The sequence below is a fragment of the Gymnogyps californianus genome, chromosome 3 (assembly GCF_018139145.2).
Source record: "Gymnogyps californianus isolate 813 chromosome 3, ASM1813914v2, whole genome shotgun sequence".
Lineage (NCBI taxonomy): Eukaryota > Metazoa > Chordata > Aves > Accipitriformes > Cathartidae > Gymnogyps > Gymnogyps californianus.
Genome location: NC_059473.1, coordinates 25,203,027 through 25,223,705, shown reverse-complemented (window position 1 = coordinate 25,223,705; position 20,679 = coordinate 25,203,027). Strand labels below are relative to the sequence as shown.

The 20,679-nt window shown below is 42.4% G+C and overlaps 1 protein-coding gene across 1 annotated transcript; it reads left to right on the top strand.

The window, feature by feature from the left end:
* Positions 1-2,960: 2,960 nt before the first annotated feature.
* On the top strand, positions 2,961-14,704 carry FLVCR1 (FLVCR heme transporter 1). The gene is made up of 10 exons (XM_050893635.1): positions 2,961-3,602; positions 6,928-7,072; positions 7,610-7,750; positions 8,061-8,128; positions 8,379-8,482; positions 9,672-9,782; positions 10,855-10,960; positions 11,180-11,291; positions 11,988-12,055; positions 13,470-14,704. Exons 1-10 carry the CDS (start codon positions 2,961-2,963, stop codon positions 13,530-13,532), a joined length of 1,560 nt encoding a protein of 519 aa, XP_050749592.1. The 3' UTR covers positions 13,533-14,704.
* Positions 14,705-20,679: the final 5,975 nt, after the last annotated feature.

The following is a 20,679-nucleotide window of genomic DNA, read 5'->3' as shown; positions in this document are numbered from 1 at the left end:
CAGTTTTAAGCTAAACTTGTGCTGTAAACCTTGACATCAATGTTCTGTTTTTAGCTTAATAAATTGTCCATGAAATGTAGCAATCCAAGGACACGCGTTTTAAGTGAACTCCTGCAACGGATGTTTCTCATGGGCTAAATTTCCCTTGCTGGGCAACTATGTCCTTGGCCCTGCTTCTCATACAAATGGGTGTAAATCAGAAGTAATGGTTGTGAAGCCTATGAAATACTGCAGTGTGAAAAGTCAGGAGATAAGTATCAAAGCTTTGCCTTGATGCTGTCAATGTGGTTTGCCTTTTCCTTTCTTGTTTAGGAAGGTACTTCTGGAGATAAACATCCCCAAAGATGGAATTGTATTGACCGTACCTCATCAAAATCAACCTGGTTTTATTTCACCACGCTCAGTGCAGCTGTAGCAAAGGTGGATTTGGCTTCGTGTTGATCTGTTGTAAATAAACTGACTTCTTTCTGGAAAGTCTCCTCTCCTTATGGGAGGTAGCTTTCATCCAGGTGCTCCTTCTACTGCCAGGCTTAGCCTCTTTTTCTCTACAGTTCCCTGATGTCTAGTTATTTCTTCCGTGCAGGATCCCTGTGCAGGAAGCAAATGACGCTTTGTGTGCTGAACCGTCAGGCGGATAGAGGAGACGGCGCTCTGCAGGCGCTGTGGCAATGAAACCCAAGGCGTGCCGGCCATTCTAGAACAGGCTGAATTCAAACCTTTTGCTGAGGGTATTAGCTGGCAGCAGCTCTGCCTGCTGCATGGATCCAAGGATGTAACAGTAGGAAAAGGAAGAATGAAAGAAGAACAAAGCCTGTTTTCCTCTGTCTTTAAGGAGTAAATGTTACGGTTGGATGGACTTTGAGGTCATCCAAAATTCAACAGGAAAAAATGTTAAATGAAATCAGCTGTAGATCAATGTTTACACCTTCTTCCAAAAGAACAAGAGTTGTTTAGGACACTAACACTACGTCTATATGACCCAACCAAAGTGTCATGGTCCTTTCCCTGGCCCCAAGCCAACCCACAGCCTGTGCCAGGGATTGCTGTAGCAGTTCAGCAGTGTGGATGACTGGGTCCCAGCGACCATGAACGGGCACTGCTGGAAGTACTAGCGTAGATGGAGTCTCAGGTGTGTTTTCAGCATATTTCTACCAACGTGTAACATGGACACATGTTCCTAAAGCGAAAGCCGGCTATTCTGTTGCTTTGATAATGTTTGTTTCAGTTCCCACTACACTTCTTGAAGTCCTGTTTTTAAAAAGGCTTCACTGCTACAGCACGTAGCACTTGAACTGTGAAGTCAAGCAGAGGAATTCAGAAGAATTTACCCGGCATTTGATCTTACACAGGAAAAGTAAAAATAAATCAGGCTTTTTCTTGGTATGAATGAAAGAGGCAAGAAGGGCCCGAATCTGACGTAGGTAACTTTAGTTTTAAAAAGCAGGTTTCTAACACACACCTGTGATCTGCAAATTCAGGATTCACTTCCAGTAGTCTCTAAAAATCCATGGCGCCTGCAGTCATCACTACCATTGCTCAGCTAAGTGGTCAGGGAAAGCAAACATAGCCAAATTAATATTTTGAAGCATGTATTCATATTATTATTCATGCTGTAAATAAGATCAGGAACTGTGGCTTACATAGACCACCTGATCTTGAGCAAAATACCAACTCATAATTAGTGAGGGAACTTAAGACTGGTGGCTAAGCGCATCTACCACACAGACACAGATCTGATTAGGCTCCGACATGTCTGTGAACAGTGTGCAGTGTGTTATTTGCTGAACACACGCCAAATGATTTCCCACCGAAGCCAGTAAAATACTTCTAACATCGTTAACAAACTTAAATATTTCTGTGTTTTCCTAATGCTCTTTGGAGAACAATCTGGCTTTTTATTAGGGTCCGGTGTCTGCAGCAGCAGAATTACAAGCCGTGACAAGGGCTGCCAGACACTGCTCCTGTGCAGACACGTACCGAGCAGGGTTTGAGGGGAGATTGCTTACTGAAGTGGTATCTCACCGCCTCCGCACGTGAGCCAGACGGCCAGTTTTCTGGGGTACGTGTCAAATCAAATTTCAGAGGTTGAGTGGACACAAGGAACACCTCGCCTGCGGCTCTGGAGGCAATGGAGGGCCGGGGTGGATGCACACGCCCTCGCGGTGCACAAGGCCGGGCCACCTCTGCCGCCATTCGGGCCTCCGCCTCTGCCCATCTTATCACTTCGGTACATTTCTCCGCGCCGCCGCTGTGAAGAGACAAATCTTGACTATCGCAGGGGAAGGCCAGTGATTTTTCCCTGACCGTGCTGGGAGCAGGGCGGCCTGCGTGCCCGTGGCACAGACGGCGCAGCAGCCGATACAGCAGCCTGCACTGTGCCCAGCCGGAGGTAGGCGAGGGACGGGCTGCCAAGCGCAGGTCTGTGACCGCTCAGCCTTGCCTGACACACCGGCCGGGAAGGTGATTACAGGAATGAGATTATGCTGCTCCTTCCTCGGGGATGCCATGGGGATTATTTACATTGTTCCCGTCTCCGTATGGTTCCCAGTCACCTGCATAGACAGCCTTCATAGGTTCAGTTTAAAAGACATTAAGAAGCGTATGTGTGTGTGTGTGTGTGTATATATATATATACACACATACACACACTCAACGGCTTCCCAGCAACCAGGGCTGCAGCAAGACCTTTTTAAAACCACACTCGGCCATTCCAGTGCCGCCCCCCGAGCGAGATCCTCCCTCCCTCCCCACTCCCCGGAGCCGCCTCCCGCTCCGCTCCGCCCCGCCGGGCTGGGCCCCGGCCCCGGGGGTGGGCGGCCGGGCCGGGGCGGGGTAGTGGCGGCGTGGTCTCGGCGGCGTGGTCTCAGCGGTGGAGCCGGAGCCGGGTGACCTTGCCAGGCAGAGCCGGGCTGCGCCAGCCGCTGCTACCACCGCAAAAGCTGGGTGGGGAGACGGCCGAGATGGTGGAGGACAGCGGCGAGGAGGAGGCGGAGGGGGAGAACGGGGAGATGCCGGCGGCCGCCGCCGTGCCCTCCCTGCAGCGCTGCAACGGCTTCCTCCCCGGCAAGGAGGCGGAGGACGGCGGGCGGGCGGCCCCGGCGGGCGGCGGGGAGCGGGCGGCGGAGGCCGAGGCCATGCTGTCGGCGGCAGGCGGCCGGGTGGAGACGCGCCTGTCGCGGCGGCGGCTGGCGGTGCTGGCCGTCTTCAGCTGCTACTCGCTGGTGAACGCTTTCCAGTGGATCCAGTACAGCATCCTCAGCAACGTCTTCGCCGGCTTCTACGGCGTCTCCTTCACGCAGATAGACTGGCTCTCCATGGTCTACATGGTGGCCTACGTGCCGCTGATCCTGCCCGCCACCTGGCTGCTGGACGCCCGCGGCCTGCGCCTCACCGCCCTGCTGGGCGCCGGCCTCAACGGCCTGGGCGCCTGGCTCAAGTGTGCCAGCCTGGCCCCCGACCGGTACCCGCTCACCCTGACGGCCCAGGCCGTCTGCGCCGTCGCCCAGGTCTTCATCCTGGGGCTGCCCTCACGCATCGCCTCCGTCTGGTTCGGCCCCACCGAGGTCTCCACCGCCTGCGCCGTGGCCGTGCTGGGCAACCAGGTAGGGGCGGAGGGGGGGGGCGAGGGAGGCTTTTGGGGAAGCGGGCTTCCTTAGAGTTTGGCGTGGCATTGATTTAAAAATGAGTCGTTTTAAGTGGGAAAAAGCGTTCTCCAAGAAACGGTTACGGGGCAGCGTTGGGGAGAGGAAAAGTGACAGAGCGGGGCGGGCGGAGAGGTGATGTGATGTCCCACCCTCCCCGTCCAGCCTGGCTTTGCAGGACCCTGGCTGTGTGGCAGCGTGTAGCAGCTCGCACGCTTCTGTCAGCTGCCTGGAGTACCTCAGTCGAGACCCTTTTCAGAAGTCATCCTGCTCTGCTTTCTCTTCCTCTTGCATTCAGTGTCTTGTCTCTTGCGTTTGGCATCATTCGTCTGACTGAATCCACCCCCAGCTGGAGGGGGGTGAAGTGTGTGAACTTTCATGGAGAGCCCCAACACCAACATATATTAATTCCTGCTTTTTAAAATATGGCCTCGAATCACTAAGTGCCAGTAGTCAATGCCCTGGTGACTGATGAAGTTTTCTGTAACGCTGTGATAGTCCACGTCACTGTGGGGAGCTGATAACTGAGTCACGGATTTCCTCGAGCTCCCTGGTCCTGGCCAGTTTCAGAGAGCTGGAACAGGTGTATGTGAAAGCACAGGTGAAGATATGATACTGATGGTTTTTTTCCTCCCTTAGCATTGTTCTGGCCCCCTGCCACTGTCCCTGCTTTTCTCTGGCAACAAAACGTTAAGATTCCAATCAACATCACTGGCGCAGGCTGAGGTCATAGGTACAGTTTGATTAAGGTAACAGGGGATTTGTTTTTCCTCGTGTGAGTCTAACGATTTTATGTTTGTGCACTTTGGATTATTACAGCAGTAATATTAGCATTACATATTTACAGTTAGGGTTGCTCATCAGGTCATACCTGGCTGTTTAGAGTTTTCCCAATGCTTTTCCAAAACAATTTTTTTTGCATTGAAGTCTTCCAGTGGACCAGTCAACTGTCCCTTTTGGACTGAAGACTTTGGGGTTGTTGGTTGGTTGGTTTAGCAGTTGAGCAAAAACTTTGCATCTGCGTTCCCGAATCAGTTTAAAGGTTTCTTTGGCAGCTAAATTTCCACTCTTCCTGACATGCACCAGTCCTCCCAGTATCAAGGAGTTACTGGGGTTTCAGTTCTGCAGCGCAGTGCCAAGGATCCAACTTGGAGTCTGAAACTGATGCTTCACTCAGATGCTGAGATGTGGGGGTTGAAGTGGTGCAGGACAGGAGCAGGAGTTGCAGGGATCGTGCGGATAGGAACCACGAAAAAGATGGACAAGGAAGACGGGAGCAGAGGTGTGAACAAAATAAACCTTAGTTATTTCTGGAGTGTATTCCCCTCCAGAAGGTAGGACTGATCTTAGTGCGCTGATGTGTTTGATGGTCCTCTGCTGGGGAAACATCTGTGAAACGCACTGACAAAGTGTGTTTCCTCTCCCTCTGGCAGCCCTGCACAAAGGATAATGGCTTATTCTGCAGCTGTGCCATACCCTGCTAGCTTAGAGCTGTGTGCTACATAGGTCTTAAGATCCCAGTCCTGCTTGTGACCTGTGAAGACTGATATGGTGTCAAACAATAGAATTTCTCTGTTCTCAGTCTTTGCTTTCTTAAAAAAAACCTCTCAAAAGCTAGATTGAAAGAGTAGTGCAATGTCAAATTGGGCACTTGGAAGTTAGAAGTAATGTTGTCTGTATATCGCAATGCAGTTCACTTCTGCATACGCATTACGATGCAGTCTCACTGTACTTGTTTAATTGCACAAGGTGAACTATGTAACAGTTGGGTTGCTATAACCAACTGGGCTGTTGGTCATCAGATTTCCTATCGGATACTTTGCATAACTTCAGAGCTACAGCAAACAGGGCTGGGACTGCAGGCAGGGGAGGGGCAGAGTAGTTATCAAAAATCAAATCGCACCTCTTGTCTCTTGAGGTGCTGATCATTTGCACTCGAAACACAAATCACTGGGAAGGCAGCGATGTACCTGTCAAGGGTTGTTAGGAGTGCCAGATTTCCACAAGTATTTAGCATCTTAAACTGGGCACGCCAGACTCATTGGAACTCTTGATCCTTCTGGCCTTAACCTCTCTAGATGTAAAAGGTGAAAAATGGTATCGCTTGGCTTTCTTGCAATATTGTGGGTACTGTACTGGCTCACATTGGGGGAGGAAAAAACATACCTTAAGAAAAAGAGTAATTGTATACTCAGTTCATGTTTGTAGGGTTCATATGCTGAAGGGTGAGGATAAAAAGAAACAAATTCTTCAGGTGAGCACTGGATACTGTGTAAATCTGATGGTCTGGGGGGGGGGGAAAGCAGCAAAACCCTTATCAGGCATATGCACAAAGGGCGCTTTTGTAAGCACATTGGCACACCTTTAATTTACGTACTTTCTGAGTGTTGGACTTGCTACTCTAACAGGCTTTGGTGATCTCTTTTTTTTTTTTTTTACCTGATGCAGGTTTTTTTAGTTAGAACAAATTTAGTTGTTTTTTTTTAACACTTTAAAATGCGGTTTAGTTTTGGAGGAGCAGCAGAGATAAATTGGAGAGTAGTCCAAGACTGTTGTTCCTTCATGTTTTAAAATGCTTTATATATATATACCCAAAATTTCAGTCCTTGTTTTCTGTCTCTTTTTGATATAAAATCAGTTGCTACGTTGGAGTTGACTCCAGATACAAACCCACTACTACTTTATTTTGTGATTTTTCTTTATTTCCTTAGCAGTAATTGCAGATGTATGTTTTGGTTTTGTGTTCCTTAATAAGGACGCTCCTTTTCTCTTGCTCTTCTCTGCTCTATCAGTTCTGCAATAAACCTTGCATGTCAGTCTTTGTTACTGTGGTGGCAGGATCATGGCATCAAGTGGAGCATTTTGATGGAGAAAGAGAAGAGCGTTTCTACAAGAGCAGCTGGAGTCTTCTGTCATCTCTAGGCCTTCAGTTGCAGGATGACTGATACAAATTTATGTGCATGCACAGTATTTTCCTGTGAAAGAGTCTTCTGCAAAAAAACTTCCTTAATGCTTAGTTGTTTAATGTGCTATATACTAGGTGTAGTATTTTAGTTTAATTTAGAAGTGAAAGGGTTAAAACCTGAGTTACGGAAGACCTGATTGTGAAATGTCATTGAGAGCAAACAGCTCAGAAGTATGATACTAAAGGAACACTTTTCCTTCATAGTTTTATCAATACTTTTTCTGATATAAAGTCTGAATTCTACCTGGTAAGGCTTTTCGCTTCTGTTAGTTTTTATGTTCACAGGGAAATGATTTTTGGTTTTCTTATCTTGCTTTTCAGCTTGGCACTGCAATTGGCTTTTTGTTGCCACCTGTTTTGGTTCCAAACACACCTAACGATATCGATCTAATGGCACATAACATCAGCATCATGTTCTACGGAACAGCGATAGTGTCCACACTTTTGTTCTTCTTAACAGGAGTTGGTAAGTGTTCCATTCCTGTAATTTAAATGGTGACCATAGGGAGTGTTTACATCATCTCACTTAAAGCATCTGACTTTGCTCAAAGTAGTTGAGGTTACATTTTCTCCAGTTTACTTGTGTTCACTTACCTGTTGCGCCAGAGTTAAGCGACAACCAGTTTACTGTATGTCGTGCTTCATGTGGGGTGACCTCTCTCAGAATATTTAGTTGTTAGGCTTTTTGCTACAAGGACATTATGATATATAATGTGAATTCTCTCTGTTAATCTTACAATTCAGATACAAAGGTCTAGACACATTGCAGATGAAGTCTGTCTTTGACCATATGTTGGTAGCAATCAGATGTGACCAAATAATTAGCACATCCTTTGTGGCTGTGACTTGATTCTTCCATGAGAAAATCTAGAATTTTTTTTCATGAAAGTGTTAAAAACTACAAGTTAATCTTCTGAACTTGATCAAACTGAAACACTTCAAAAAGAAAAAGCATTAGTCTGGTAAAGGCAAATCTAAGTTGTTCCTTCTTCTTTTTCCCCAGTGTTTGAAGAAAAGCCCAAATACCCTCCTAGTCACTCTCAAGCAGTCCTGCAAACTATGCCTCCCGAGGATTACTCCTACAAGCAGTCGATTATTAACTTGTTCAAAAATATCCCATTTGTACTTTTGCTGATCAGTTATGGTAAGTGGTGCTGTCTGGCTGTAGTCTGGCAGAACAGTTCAAATGTGTGCCAAAAGCACATCACGTTTTAGTTGTGGTGGTATTTTTTTAGGGAGGAGGGAGTGTCAAACTTCTACTTACTTGGCAGCCAGTGCTGGAAAATCCAGCAGGATTCAAAATACCAGTTGTAGGTCTAGTGAAGAGATTTTACCTGGCAGATAAATGGTTTTGCCTCGGATGTGAGTCTTAAATATCAGAAGATTAACTCTTTAGGGTAGCAGATCTACGTGGCCACACCTGGAATGACTGAAGCTTTCTTTTGGTACTGCAGGTATTATGACTGGGGCATTTTATTCTGTCTCCACATTATTAAACCAGATGATAGTAACTCATTATGAGGTAAGTTTCTTGGATCTTCTTTGTATTTTTTTTTTTTACTGTACATTTGCAGAGGTGACGTTTATTATTATGTAGGTGCTATGTGCGCTCAGACATTTGGTTTCCTTTATACCCCTCTACAGTTTCTTGCACCATACAGCTGTGGGAGTCATAGGAATGTTTGTTTGTGCTTATGACTGCCAAGAGGTCTGAACTTGACTCTGAGTGGAAGCAAGTTATTAATGAGCACCATATAAATATTTGTTGAAAGGGAGAAGAAGTGAACGCTGGGAGAATTGGCTTGACACTGGTGGTGGCAGGAATGGTGGGTTCGATTATTTGTGGTTTGTGGCTGGATTACACTAAAACATACAAGTAAGTGTGGGTAGGCATGTACGGGGTTAGGGGCAGGAGAGCGGTGCAGTTGCATTAGAAAAATACTGCAATGTAAGGGCTGAAGTGAACTGATGGTAAAATGCAGTTCATCCCTGATCTTTTAGCAGCCTTGATGGAGACTAGTTTCTGAGGCTACAGCAAAAGCTTGAGACTCTTACTGGTTCTTGGCCAAAAGAAATGAGAGAGGAGAATGCAAAGATGTGAAGGGGTTTTCCATCTACTCCTGTCTCTTCAGGAGTGTCAGGCTAACAAGGAAAGCACTGTATGCCCTACATAGAGCAGCCAGGTGGCCCAGTGCGCTCCTTCTCCTAGGAAAGCATAAAGGCTCAAAACCTACTCTGCATTGTTTTGTAAAATGGACAGTTGATGGATTCTCTCTCTCTCTCTTTTTTTTTTTTTTTTCCCACTACTCCTGGTCCTACTAGTAAGCATAACATTTGCTTTAATTCAGAGGATGACCATGGAGCAGAACTCTGTTCTGGGGTAGGAGCTCCCAGGTCCATCACCCATGGTGTGGTGCCCCCCAGGAGTGAGCAGTGCCCTGGAGCGCTGCTTGCGGTGGAGTAGTTCTCCTCTGTGAATCTTAGTACATTATGTGCAAGAGCTCTAGAAACCTAATGGATGTTAATGCTGTAGATTGGCTTTGTTTCTGCATGTGTTTTGGCATATAAATAAATGATATGTGCTTTAATATTTTGGATGACATCCCTTATTCCAGATTTAAAGTAAATAGAACATTGTAATGAGATGTGTTTGACTTGCCTCTTAGGCTGACTTTTATTGCTAATAGTGTTCGATTTGGCTGCTCATGTATTGATGTATTGTATAACGGGCAGCGCTGCAGAATGGCCAAAAGGTACAACATAGCGGAGAACTAAAGTAGCCTTAAGGTAATAGTATCTGCTGTGATTGTCCACTCTTTGAGAGTCTGAGTAAGTCTCTAGCCGTGAATGAAGCAGCCTATAACCAAGGCAATAAAGAGTTCAGGAAGGGATATGTTCTCATTGCATGATATGTTTGAGTCAGAATCACATGAAGCAAATTTTATAGTTGTAGAATGTCAGTTGTTAGAGAGCAAGTAACGTTTATGTTACTCTTCCATGCTTCAGCAATGTGCTATGACCTTATGTTAACAATGTTAATTTTTTTTTTTTTGGTTGGGTTGCAGGCAAACTACTTTGATTGTTTACATTCTCTCTTTCATTGGGTTGGTGGTATTTACTTTCACCCTGGACCTCGGATACCTTATAGTAGTGTTCGTCATTGGAGGAGTACTTGGGTGAGCAATTAAAGAGGACTAGACGACTTACTGCAGTTCTACTCAGAAATAATATTTAACTGTTTTAACTAAACAATTCTACAGTATTTTTTGTCGCCGTGCTCTCAACCTATGCCAATAGCTCACAGTACAGATAGGGTTTACTAGGGTTTTACCTTCTGTTACATCAGAATAAATCTAAAGTAACTCACTTTTCAGTGAATTTCATTTAACATTTTTATGGACCTAACAGAAGTCTGTATGTGGTCAGTTTGTTTGGTTCCAATTCAAAAAGCTGTCTGCAGTAGAGTTGAATCTTTCTATTGACCAATGGATAAGTGATTAGAGTTTAACTGGGCAAATCTAGGAAGGCTGGTTTCTGTGCATTTTGATTAATCTGTATTTTGATAGCCCAAGCAACGTGCTGGGTGCTTTCTTTGCTCAGAAGAGCATGAGCACTTCTCATAGATACATAATCTAAAAGCCCCAAAAGGTGCTGAGGGAATAGTGCTGTATCCAGACATGGCAGTTGAGGTATAGCCAGAAATGTCTTGAGAGTTTCAGTTTAAAAACCAGTCAACCAACCTCAACTGCATTAAGCCCCTGCTCTTCCTGTCACCCATCGGTCCCCTCAGCTTCTTCCACAGCCGCTTCTAGCAGATGTTCCAGTGTCCCGTCTCACTCCCTGCTGATGGTCTCTCTTTGTCCTCCAGCATGGATGTTTGGGTTGATCAAATGATGATGTTCATGTATGTCTTTATTTGAAAGTAATTGGCTTCAATTATGGAGTGGCTTGCGGACTGGTTGGAGAAGGTTGTTTCGTATGTATGGGGTGGAGCGCAGGTGGTTATGGGAAACAGGACAAATATGTTGAAACATCTTTGTCCTAAAAAGAGAGATGTATGGCTAAAATTGTTGGATGACGTCAGGGGAATGAAGCAGGCAAAGCAAATACTGAGTCATGTTATGTCTTGAAAACAGACAGTTCAGAATACCAGCTAGTTCATAATACCATGTGTTTATGTTTGATTTTCTTAGCTGCAGTAATAGATGAAGGCCACACCTGTCTTCCTCTTACTGTCCTCTTCAACAGGTTCTTCATGACTGGCTATCTCCCACTTGGGTTTGAATTTGCTGTGGAAATTACATACCCAGAGTCTGAAGGCACTTCCTCAGGTCTCCTTAATGCATCAGCACAGGTTATATCATTTTATTTCTTCAAGTGACGTAATGTTCAGGAAGGCCACTCTGCTTGAATCTAAGAAGGCTTTCTTAGACTTGGCTGCTAAGTCTTTGTTGTGTTCCTGTAGTCTTAATTTTTTTAATTTGGTTTCTATAAGATGTGACCTGAAACTTCGCAAAGTAAAGCGATGACTCTTTTCTGTGTGATCCTGATGAAGTGACTTGTTTGTTTATAGATATTTGGAATTGTCTTTACACTTGTTCAAGGAAAACTCACAACGGACTACAGTCCTCGTGCAGGAAACCTCTTTCTTTGTGCTTGGATTTTTGTGGGCATTATCTTAACAGGTAATTAATCAGAAATGTAAGTAATGATTTCTTTAATGTGAAAATGTGGAGGGTTTTTTGAGATAGTGAATTTCTGGATAGTTTTTAGATGTCTAAGATGGTAGTTTTTTAGATATTTAGATTTAAATATGTGGCTTCTGATCTGGGATGACAAGTTGTAAGTGCAGGCTTTTTTTTTTTTTCCCTTTGTTTTTCACTTTAAAGACTTGCTGTGCGCACACCCTCTGTTTTAAGGATGATGTTGCTAATATATGGACAGCCATCTGTCACCCATTTCTTGAGTCATGTCTTGAATTTGTCTATGCAGATGTCTATCTCCAGAGTAGGATAGTAAATGTAAACAAATACATAAATGGAGACAGTTTGCAGTTTTCCAAATGCAAGAAACTGCCGATGTATTCCTGAACTGTACCAGTGGTACATGCTGCTACTTACAGATGTGCTGAAAGTGCCAAAAGCATCACACTTTGCTTTTAAGTACTCATGGTTTAAAAGCTTTTTATTGTCATTTTCTGCACATGCTTTTTGAGGAGCAAGTTCAAATTGTCAGTAAGTTCAAATCGCAAGAGTGAATACAGGTATTTTGAATATGTGCTGAAAGCAGCTTCCATGTGCTAGCATTGTACAAACCTTTCCCTTGAAGTGCATGTCATTGCAAAGTTGTGAACCAGCTTTCTCTTTATTTTTTTGTTTCAGCCTTAATAAAATCAGATTTGCGAAGACACAATGTGAATTCAGGGATTATGAATTTGGATGTTAAAGCTGTAAGTGGTGGCTCTTTTACCGTGGTTGTATTGCTGTACTTGAATGCTTGGCTTCTACTGGCATAATAATATTAACAGCAAAAGAGTAATTGATGAAAACTTATAATATGACTGTTTCCATGCTGTTTTGGAACAACAGAGCCACATGGGATGCTGCCCTCAGATAGCTGTTTCTCCCCTTAGCTCCCATGAAAAAAACTAAAAGACCGTCTGCTCTCAGATTTTCTTGAATTTTAAGTGGCTAATATTAATCTCTGATTTTATTGCTTGAATCTTGCTTTTTCATATTTGCAGGTACCATTGTAACTTGTGAAGCCTTTTTGTGTATTGGGTTAGGAGGCTGTGCTATAGACTACATACTTTATTTAAAATAGCTGCAGTCCCTTTAAGTGAAGTCAGTGTCTGATGAGCAGAAGTCATGCTGCAGTTTCTATACTGTGCTGCATGAAGAGTTAGCTGGGTCTGTTCTTCTGCTGAGCACCCTCTCAATTTAAATGAAGAGCGAGCATAGCACTTTCTGCTGTTCAGGAGGTCCCAAGACCATGTTTCAGCAGCTTTTCCAAATTATCGCAGTTACTAGTAGAAATAAGGCTGTCATTGGAAACTTTTCAGTGCTGTGGGGTTTTTGATCATTTGGATCAAGATAATGCAACAGCTTTTTCGAGTCAGATATTGCAAGATCCTCTGCCACGCTTCTTTTTATGTGTAGGTGTCTTGCATATATAGCAACTTTTACTCATCTGCGATCAGGTGCACACTGTTAGTGTTTGCATAAGGTTCAGAAGCTTCCAAGCTGGTGCTGTATGAGCTAACTTGAACCTGAAACCTGTGCAGCTGTGTGTGCACAGTATGGCATCCTGCGGGGTTAGCAGCCAGGGTCGGGGCTATCTTGGGGCTGTACATGCTGACTGTAGGCAGTGGGCCATGACTTGTCTGTTTTCCGTTATCACCTCGTCAATTAGCCTAGATTGTTGCACAACTTCATTTATATTAGCCAGCATATTACAAAAGCCTGGGGTCCTCACCCTGATATTACCATAAATGAGAGCTGCCTGTGTTAATAAGGTACAGTAGCACTTTGATCCAAACCTTGATCATCAAGATTCTACCGTGTTTAAATGTAATGGAGAAAAAACCTGGAAGTTAATCTCTATGTAATAAATATCTATATGCAGTAAATACATAGTTTAGAGTTATACTAAGAAACTCAATTCTGTGGTTTTTTGGTTGTGTTTGTTTTTTATTACAGGGGGAAGGGAAAATAGGGCTTTCTATAAATGTGTAATTTGGCTAATTAACTACATATACTATTGGAGTCTAACCTAATAATTACCCAAGAATACTGAGGTTGGGAATAGCTTCTGCTGAATAACAACTTAATTCCTGCCTTTTTTTTTTTTTTTTCCCTCTCCAGGTACCAGTTGACAGTCCTGTAGAACCTGAAAGTAGTACATTAAAAATTCAGTCAGCTTTATAAAGCTGAAAGAAGGTGACTTAGAAATGCACAAGTTTGGTTGGATACTGAACAATATTAATTAGTGTAATCACTGGATTTGTGTGTATGAGTAGTAAAATGTGTTTGGTGATATTGGTGATAGTTGTGTGGTGGAAACTATGAAGATGGTCAGTTCATTTTGCCCAAGATGCAAACAATTCACCTTTGTATGGAATATTTATTTTAACAGTTTTCAATTTTTGCAGTTTCATTAGTAAAGAACTATGTGAATGCTTTCCATGCTAGGGAGACATGTACTTTCAGGATGCATACTTGAAAAAATCTGGAATCCTGAAGTACAGTCATCATGATCAGAAGTATCTAATACTCTTTTCTTGTTCAGTCTTTGCTAGTGCATTTGAAAAGTCAGAGTAGGTAGCTGCGCAGCTGGAGGATGTTCACAAGTTCCTTTTTTTTAAATGTATCTGTATTTTTAATATAAGCCAGCGGTTCCTTCTGGGAAACTGTCTATAGCACAATACTGAAAACAAGAGATGACTGCAAACTTGTGTGTTTCATACTGGCATCTGACACTTCTTTTGCCTTGAAACTTCTTGATAGATATCAGAAGGCAGATAAAAGAAAACACTATCTTATAGATTCATTGTAACATTTCCAGGAAGATTTATAGAGTTTCCCACTAAATACATTGAAGAAAAAACATTTCTTATTAAATACAGTAAAAAGCAGGAGAAAGGCCTTCGATATCTCTACTGTGAAGTATTTATAGGCAATGGAACACGAACACACAGGTTGCCTCCGTGGAATATTTTGAGTGCTTTCTCAGTTAAAGTGAGAGGACTACGTGTTTACAAAGAGCTGGTGCCTTTACTTTGTAAAGAAGATCCTTGCCTCATCTTGAGTTTAATCAGTGCTGCTGAAGAAATTCCATTTTGTGTGTTAAACCTCCTCTGAATATTTGTGGAGTATCAGAAAATGTGTTCTGTCCTTTTTTGCATTTATTTCTCTGCGTTATGAATTGTATCATTTGTCTCGTGAAATTTTTGTGCTCGTATAACTTAAATCATGTCTTTCGCAGTTTTTTAAAAGCTGTAAGGATGACTGAAAGGAAAATAGTGATGTTTCACTTTGAAATATTTGCTGTTTGTATCGTGCATCTTAGCTACAGAAGGAGCAGACTTCATTAACATTCACCATGTGTTATTACATTTATCTGAATTTGGGATGTGGATTTCTCATTGCAGTGCTTCTGAAAATACTCTCCTTTACCTTGTGCTCTATCTACACACCTACAAAATTGATAGCACTACAATAATACTGCGGCCCTACTATTACTGAAAAAGTCAGACCTGAGTTAGCGGACTTTTTGCAAACATTTAAGCTTTAGCAGTCTTTAAGCTGAGCCTGCAGGTTCAGTACCATCAATGATGCTGTCCCTTTGAGTTCCCACAGATGTAGTGCATCCAGAAGGTGGAATCCTAGTCGAAGTTTTCCACGGATTGTTACAGTTGGGTATGGGGAACTTTTTAACTCCAAGATAGTCTTTCAGTGTGATAAGTATCGTTAAATGCTTTTCTTTTTCTTGTTTCACTGTAGATTTAGAGAATCCGTTTATATAAAAAAGACCCTGTAAACTTAGCTTTCTAAACTTAGCCTCTAAACTTGATGATCTTGATGTAACATTTTGTGTGATAAATGCTTCAGACATGGGAAGACTGAATGGCAATATACATATCGGAATAAGCTAATCATGCTTGGAACGCTCGCCTTTCCAAAAAGGGTCCGAGTCTCTTTGCCAGGTCCAGTGCTAGGGAGAAAACGGGCACACCTTGCCGCTCCTGGAGAGGCAAGCTCTATTGGAAGAGTCCTCTGGTGAGGTAGCTGAATATAGGAAAAGTAACTCATAGATATTTAAACGGCAGGCAAGAGTATAGGAGTGGAAGTAGAGATGCTTTCATTATGTCAGTTCTTTACATTTAATGATTTGCTGTGATATAAGCTGCCCCATCAAGGGATGCACACGTTTTCAGTCTGAGTGAGCAAAGTGAAAGTTCCTGCCTTTTGATATCTGTGGGTGGCTTTTCCCTTTGGAAAAATGATAATAATGTGTGCCAAAATATGTATGTTCTTTGCCAAGATACAGATTCAGTAGAAATTTGTGTTCGGGGCCTGTGGTTGCTTTGTATTTCTGCTGTTGCAAAATCTTAACAAGACAATATTTTTGCAGTTTTGGCGAAGTGTTTTCAAACGTCCAATAGAAAGTCTTCGGCAGTATCCAGAATGCTTTCTGAGGTGTCCAGTACACACTGTTCAGATTCAAAGATTGAGCTTTTTTCTTTCTTTTTAAAATTTATTTTTTAATTCCTTTCTTCACTACTAGTTTCCAGTTTCTTTAGTTATGTTCAGCTGATTATTGAAAAAATATTCTAGCCCTTCTGGCTCCTTGTGTTTTTTATCTTCTGCCAAATTACTTGGCTGCCCTCTGAAAAGGTCCAAACAAGATTTTGGTGTGCTGGAAACCCTGCTGGGTCCCTGAAAAGAAAATGTTCCTAATAATGAAGGCTTAATTACATCCTGGATTTAATACTCCCCCTCTAAGAGGAGCTTGAAAGTTGGAAACCCGTGAGCTATTTCCAGGCAACGATGAAGTATTTAAATAAAAGGCCCAGCAGCAAAATAAAGAGCAAATAAAGAACAAACAGTATTGTATGCAATAATCTTATAATCTGTCTGTCAAGAAACTGAGGTTCTAGCTCATGGCAGAAATAAACTTGGGGTAGTTGGGGCTTTGGTTTTTTTGCTTTTAATTTTTGTTTTTAAGCAAACAACATCCACCCAATCAAGCATCCATCTGGAACTGGAGATAGGGTTTCTGACTCTCTTAGCCTTGAGATGCTGGCTCAGCCTTCCAGTAAGAGTAGAACTGGGGCCTAAAAATCATAACTGCTTAAAGAGGTAGTCGTTTAATGAATGGAATTACATCTCAACTATGAGAGAATGGAGTGGGAAACCAAGTGAGGAGAGGCATCCCAGTCCCATGCATCAGCTTTTGCTTTTCAATATGCTTTTCTTTTAAGTGCTTCAAGAGAACTCTAGAGGATGCAAGAGAACTCATGTAGTGGTGAGCATAAGCAAGGGGGTTGCCCCCAAGTTCCCAGGGTCCCACCAAGGTGTGTAATTGCTAACTTCCAGCTACAAGATTCAGAGATCAGCCTTGAAAGTAACTCTTACCTTTCTTTGTTTCTTCCAGACTATGTTAAACTTTGCTAACTTCAGTGGGAGAGACCCAGAGAACATTGACCCATTTTTAGTTAGGATTCCTAACATGGCCTTAAAACCTTGTTTCTGTTGGCTGGGTTTGAAAATTGTCAGACCTGTAAGACATAGTCGGGAATTGCTGCGGTCAGGAGCTTTCTTCTTCAGCTTGGTAGATAAGTCCTTCAGAGCATTTATTTTGTAGATGAGTGCTTGTTTTTAATAACATCTCTTTCTGTTGCTGAATGTTCATGTTTTACGAGGAAGAAAGAACAAGAGAAGTGGGAAGAATACATATGAATCATTTCAGGTTAATAGGGCTTTCCTAACTTCATCTTCTTGGTCATCTCTTTTGTTCAAGACAGTCTGTTGTTTCAGAGACAATCACTGGAGTGCATAATTAGAGCTGCCAGCCCATGTTACCTAATGAAAAAATGCTTTTTGAGAAATCTTTGGACTACCTTGTGCATCTACAACCAAGTGAAATTGTGTTAAGCTATAAGCATTTATTGCTTTCATTTTCCATTCTGTGAACTCATGAGTTTTCCTGCGCGAATGGGAACATGTGACCTTTCCAGTTGCTGTCTTTCAATACGCATGTATCATCTTCTTAAGTGTAACAGACTACTAATGATTCATAGACCACAAGCTAAGTTTTTGTGTCCCATGTGATTTCCCCACCACCAGCATTCGGTCTGAAGTCTTGAAGAGGGAGAAGTGATGTTAATGCATGAACTAGAATGAATTAAGCAAAAAATATTCCGAAGAGAAATGTATTTCCATGTAAGACCCATGTTGTTTACTGCTCATGTCTTTGTTCTTCTCATGAAGATAGCAGAGATTTTTGCTGTAATGTTTTGTTAGTGTCTCATTCTTTGTTTCAAGAGAAAATTAAAAATTCCTTATGAATGTTCTATAATTGCAATATTGTACGTATGTGTATATGTGGGTGGCATCATTCCTTACCATTATGTGTTACTAATAAAGTGTATAACGTGTAACTTGATTGGAGCCAAGATTACCATTTTTGAGAGCTGCTGATACAGCTGATGGTCTAAAAATTATTCTTTTTTTTCCTTAGAAGCTGCCATTTAATGTAGGAAGATCTTATAAGTGAATGATATACTGTGTCATTAATAAACATGCATGCACATGTATATGCAGAGTGCATGTATGCAGGGTATATAAATGTATTCTACCTAAGAGTATTGGCTTACAGAGAAGTTTTCTCAGGGTGTGGAATTAAAGTATTAGCATCAATAGTTGAGTTGCACTGCTCTAGCACAGTGATTTCTCCTCCTTTGCTTTGGAAAAGGTCTGTGAGGAAAAGAACGTGTAGTTAACACCTAAAGCAGAACAATCCAAAGTCATCTCCTTAAGGGTAGTGCAAATATTATTTTATTAAAGCACCCAGCTGTACAGAGAATATCTGGGGGGAGAGGGTAGAATAACTTCTTAGAGAGGATAGATTGAGACATTACATTCAGTTATGGCCTACCTTTTGTTTCTAAAACCAGAGTTGTCTTCAGCGGGAGCACAGTAGCACCATTGTGAACACTCTGCAAGGGATCTGTTGCTTATCTTGAGGTTTTTAGTGTTGATGCCCAGTACATCAGCTGCGAGCCAGGTAAATTTGAGGAACTTGCTTCAAAGAAAGTAGAGTCACTGTAAGAAAAAGTTTTGTTTTTCTTTAATCTCCCTTCTCCACAAAACTGGGATTACCTCTGAGCAATTTTTGTATAAGAGATTCTTCACAAGAGGCTGCAGGTGCTGCAGAGCACAGGAAGCACAAGCCTTTTGGTGTAAAATGCTAGCATCTAGTTCAACAGTGGGATGAACCTTCAGATGGGATCTTCGTTTTACAACCAGGACTGTAGGGTCGTATTCCTCTTACAGTATTTCTACGAAAGCTGCAGTCTATATCCCTATTTAACATTGCAATTTAAACATTCCCACAGCTGGGAAGGAACAATCACAGGAAATTATTATTGCCTTAAAATTCATTTTTTGGCAGACACTCACTCGTTCTTGAAAGCAAACACCAGAAATCTCATCAGGTAAGTGGGAGATGTGAAGCTGTCCTGACTATGATTAGTTAAAGCCATTCTTCAAGGAAAATCCTTTTTTTGTGTGTGGGTTTTTTTGTTGTTGTTTCTATAGTTGGGAGGAGGCCCTATTATCCAAAGCTAACAAGTGTTTCCCCTTCCAGAAAGTGATGCGGTTTGTGCATGGCTCGAATACGCGTGTGCCTAACAGTCCAGCTGCTTCCTAGGCTGGAAAGGTTTCTTAGAAGCCTGCTGGATTTCTTTCTGGCTGTGCTTCACAATGAGCTAACCTTATCTGACCATGTTCTAAATCAATATTTATATCTTCAACTAAACAACATCTTTCAGAAGACAAAACAATAATATCCTGATCTTTGTAGAAAGGACTTCAGCAGGTATGTCGCAGGAAAAAAAAAAAAAGGCTAAGTACTGGCAGTGGTTAGGCGTAGTTACTGATTTGTGAGGCTGGCTAATACCTGCTTAATATCAGGTGTGGTCAGAATTCAGCCTCTAGGATGCTGATTTCCAGTCTTTTCTCAATAAACTGCTTTTGCCTGTAACAATGCTTAGGCCATTAAAAAAAGTTGTAAATAATAACTAAGGGGCATTGTCAGAATTGTGGCCTTGCGTTACGAGTTCTAGAAACAGAGGCAAGAACCTACAAAAGCTATAAACCCCAGGCAGATGGAAAACATGAAAGCAATTATTTTTTAAAAAATCTGGTTAAAGATGCCTCACGTGAGCCCAGAAGTGCTGTTGCTGTGGTTGTAGCTCCACAGGTTGGAGTTCATCAGCCTTGTAGAAGAGGCAGTGAATGTGCATCCTTGTGAGCTGATTTTGGAAAATGGGAAGGTCTAATTAGAAGCCGCCTTTTTCCATGCCCAGGTGACTTTGGTTTTGATTACAGTTTTCTCACTGTAATAGCAATTTCTTACTGTTTTGATTCACTTTGTATTCTATCTGTACTTGTGTGTGCATCCTGAAAAAATGTCTTGTAAAAGCCATGTGAAAGAGTCTCAGATGAGACTCAGTCAGTTGAGTAAAATATCATTGGCATTATTGGATGTAGCAGCTGGGAAGAAGTGCTTTGGCTAAGTAAGAAAAGTAAACCTACTGAGAGAGAATGGGATCTCTGGATGATAGTTTAGTTCTCTATCTAGGTGTTCCTTAATGGAGAAATTGACTTTTACCCTAGGAAATTATTTTGAAAGTTTTTTCTTCAATTGACTTGCAGGAGTGAAGTTGAACTTTAGTTTCATAATCGTGCATCTGCTCTGCTTTCAAAAGTTATGTAGCATGTACTAAACTCAGCTTCTTGGTGAGCAGCATGACTTAGGGATGTCAGGGGCTAACCTTGGTTCTTAGAACACTGTGAAAATTGCTGGGAAGAATCCCAGGGAAGTATTCAAGGCTTCAGAAGTTTTCCCAGCCTGCGCTTGGCTGAACCAGAAACTTCCCAATTTCTTTTTTCAGAGTGGGGCAGTCCTAAGGTTTCTCAGATGCTGACCACTAGTTTGGATAAGGTAGAAGAGGGACTGCAGATGAGTGCAAAGTTACTTATTCTTTTGCAAATTAATTTGTCCAGCTGCTGCCAAGGGAAAAAGAAATTAAAATACAATAGTGCAGTTTCTAAGCCTGTACATACTGGTTTCTCCATTAATTCCTGGAAGGTAACTTGATTTCTTCAGAATAATTAATCAGCTAATTCTGAACATCCCTACAGGCATTAGCCAAAACCTACATCCTGTGCTGAATGAAGAGGCATTGTCCTGCTAGGGTGAGAATGACTCGCCCTTGGATGATTAACTGGCTCCACGGGACTTGAATTTGTGTATCTTGTGCTCCCAGAGAACAAGTGAAATTCACTT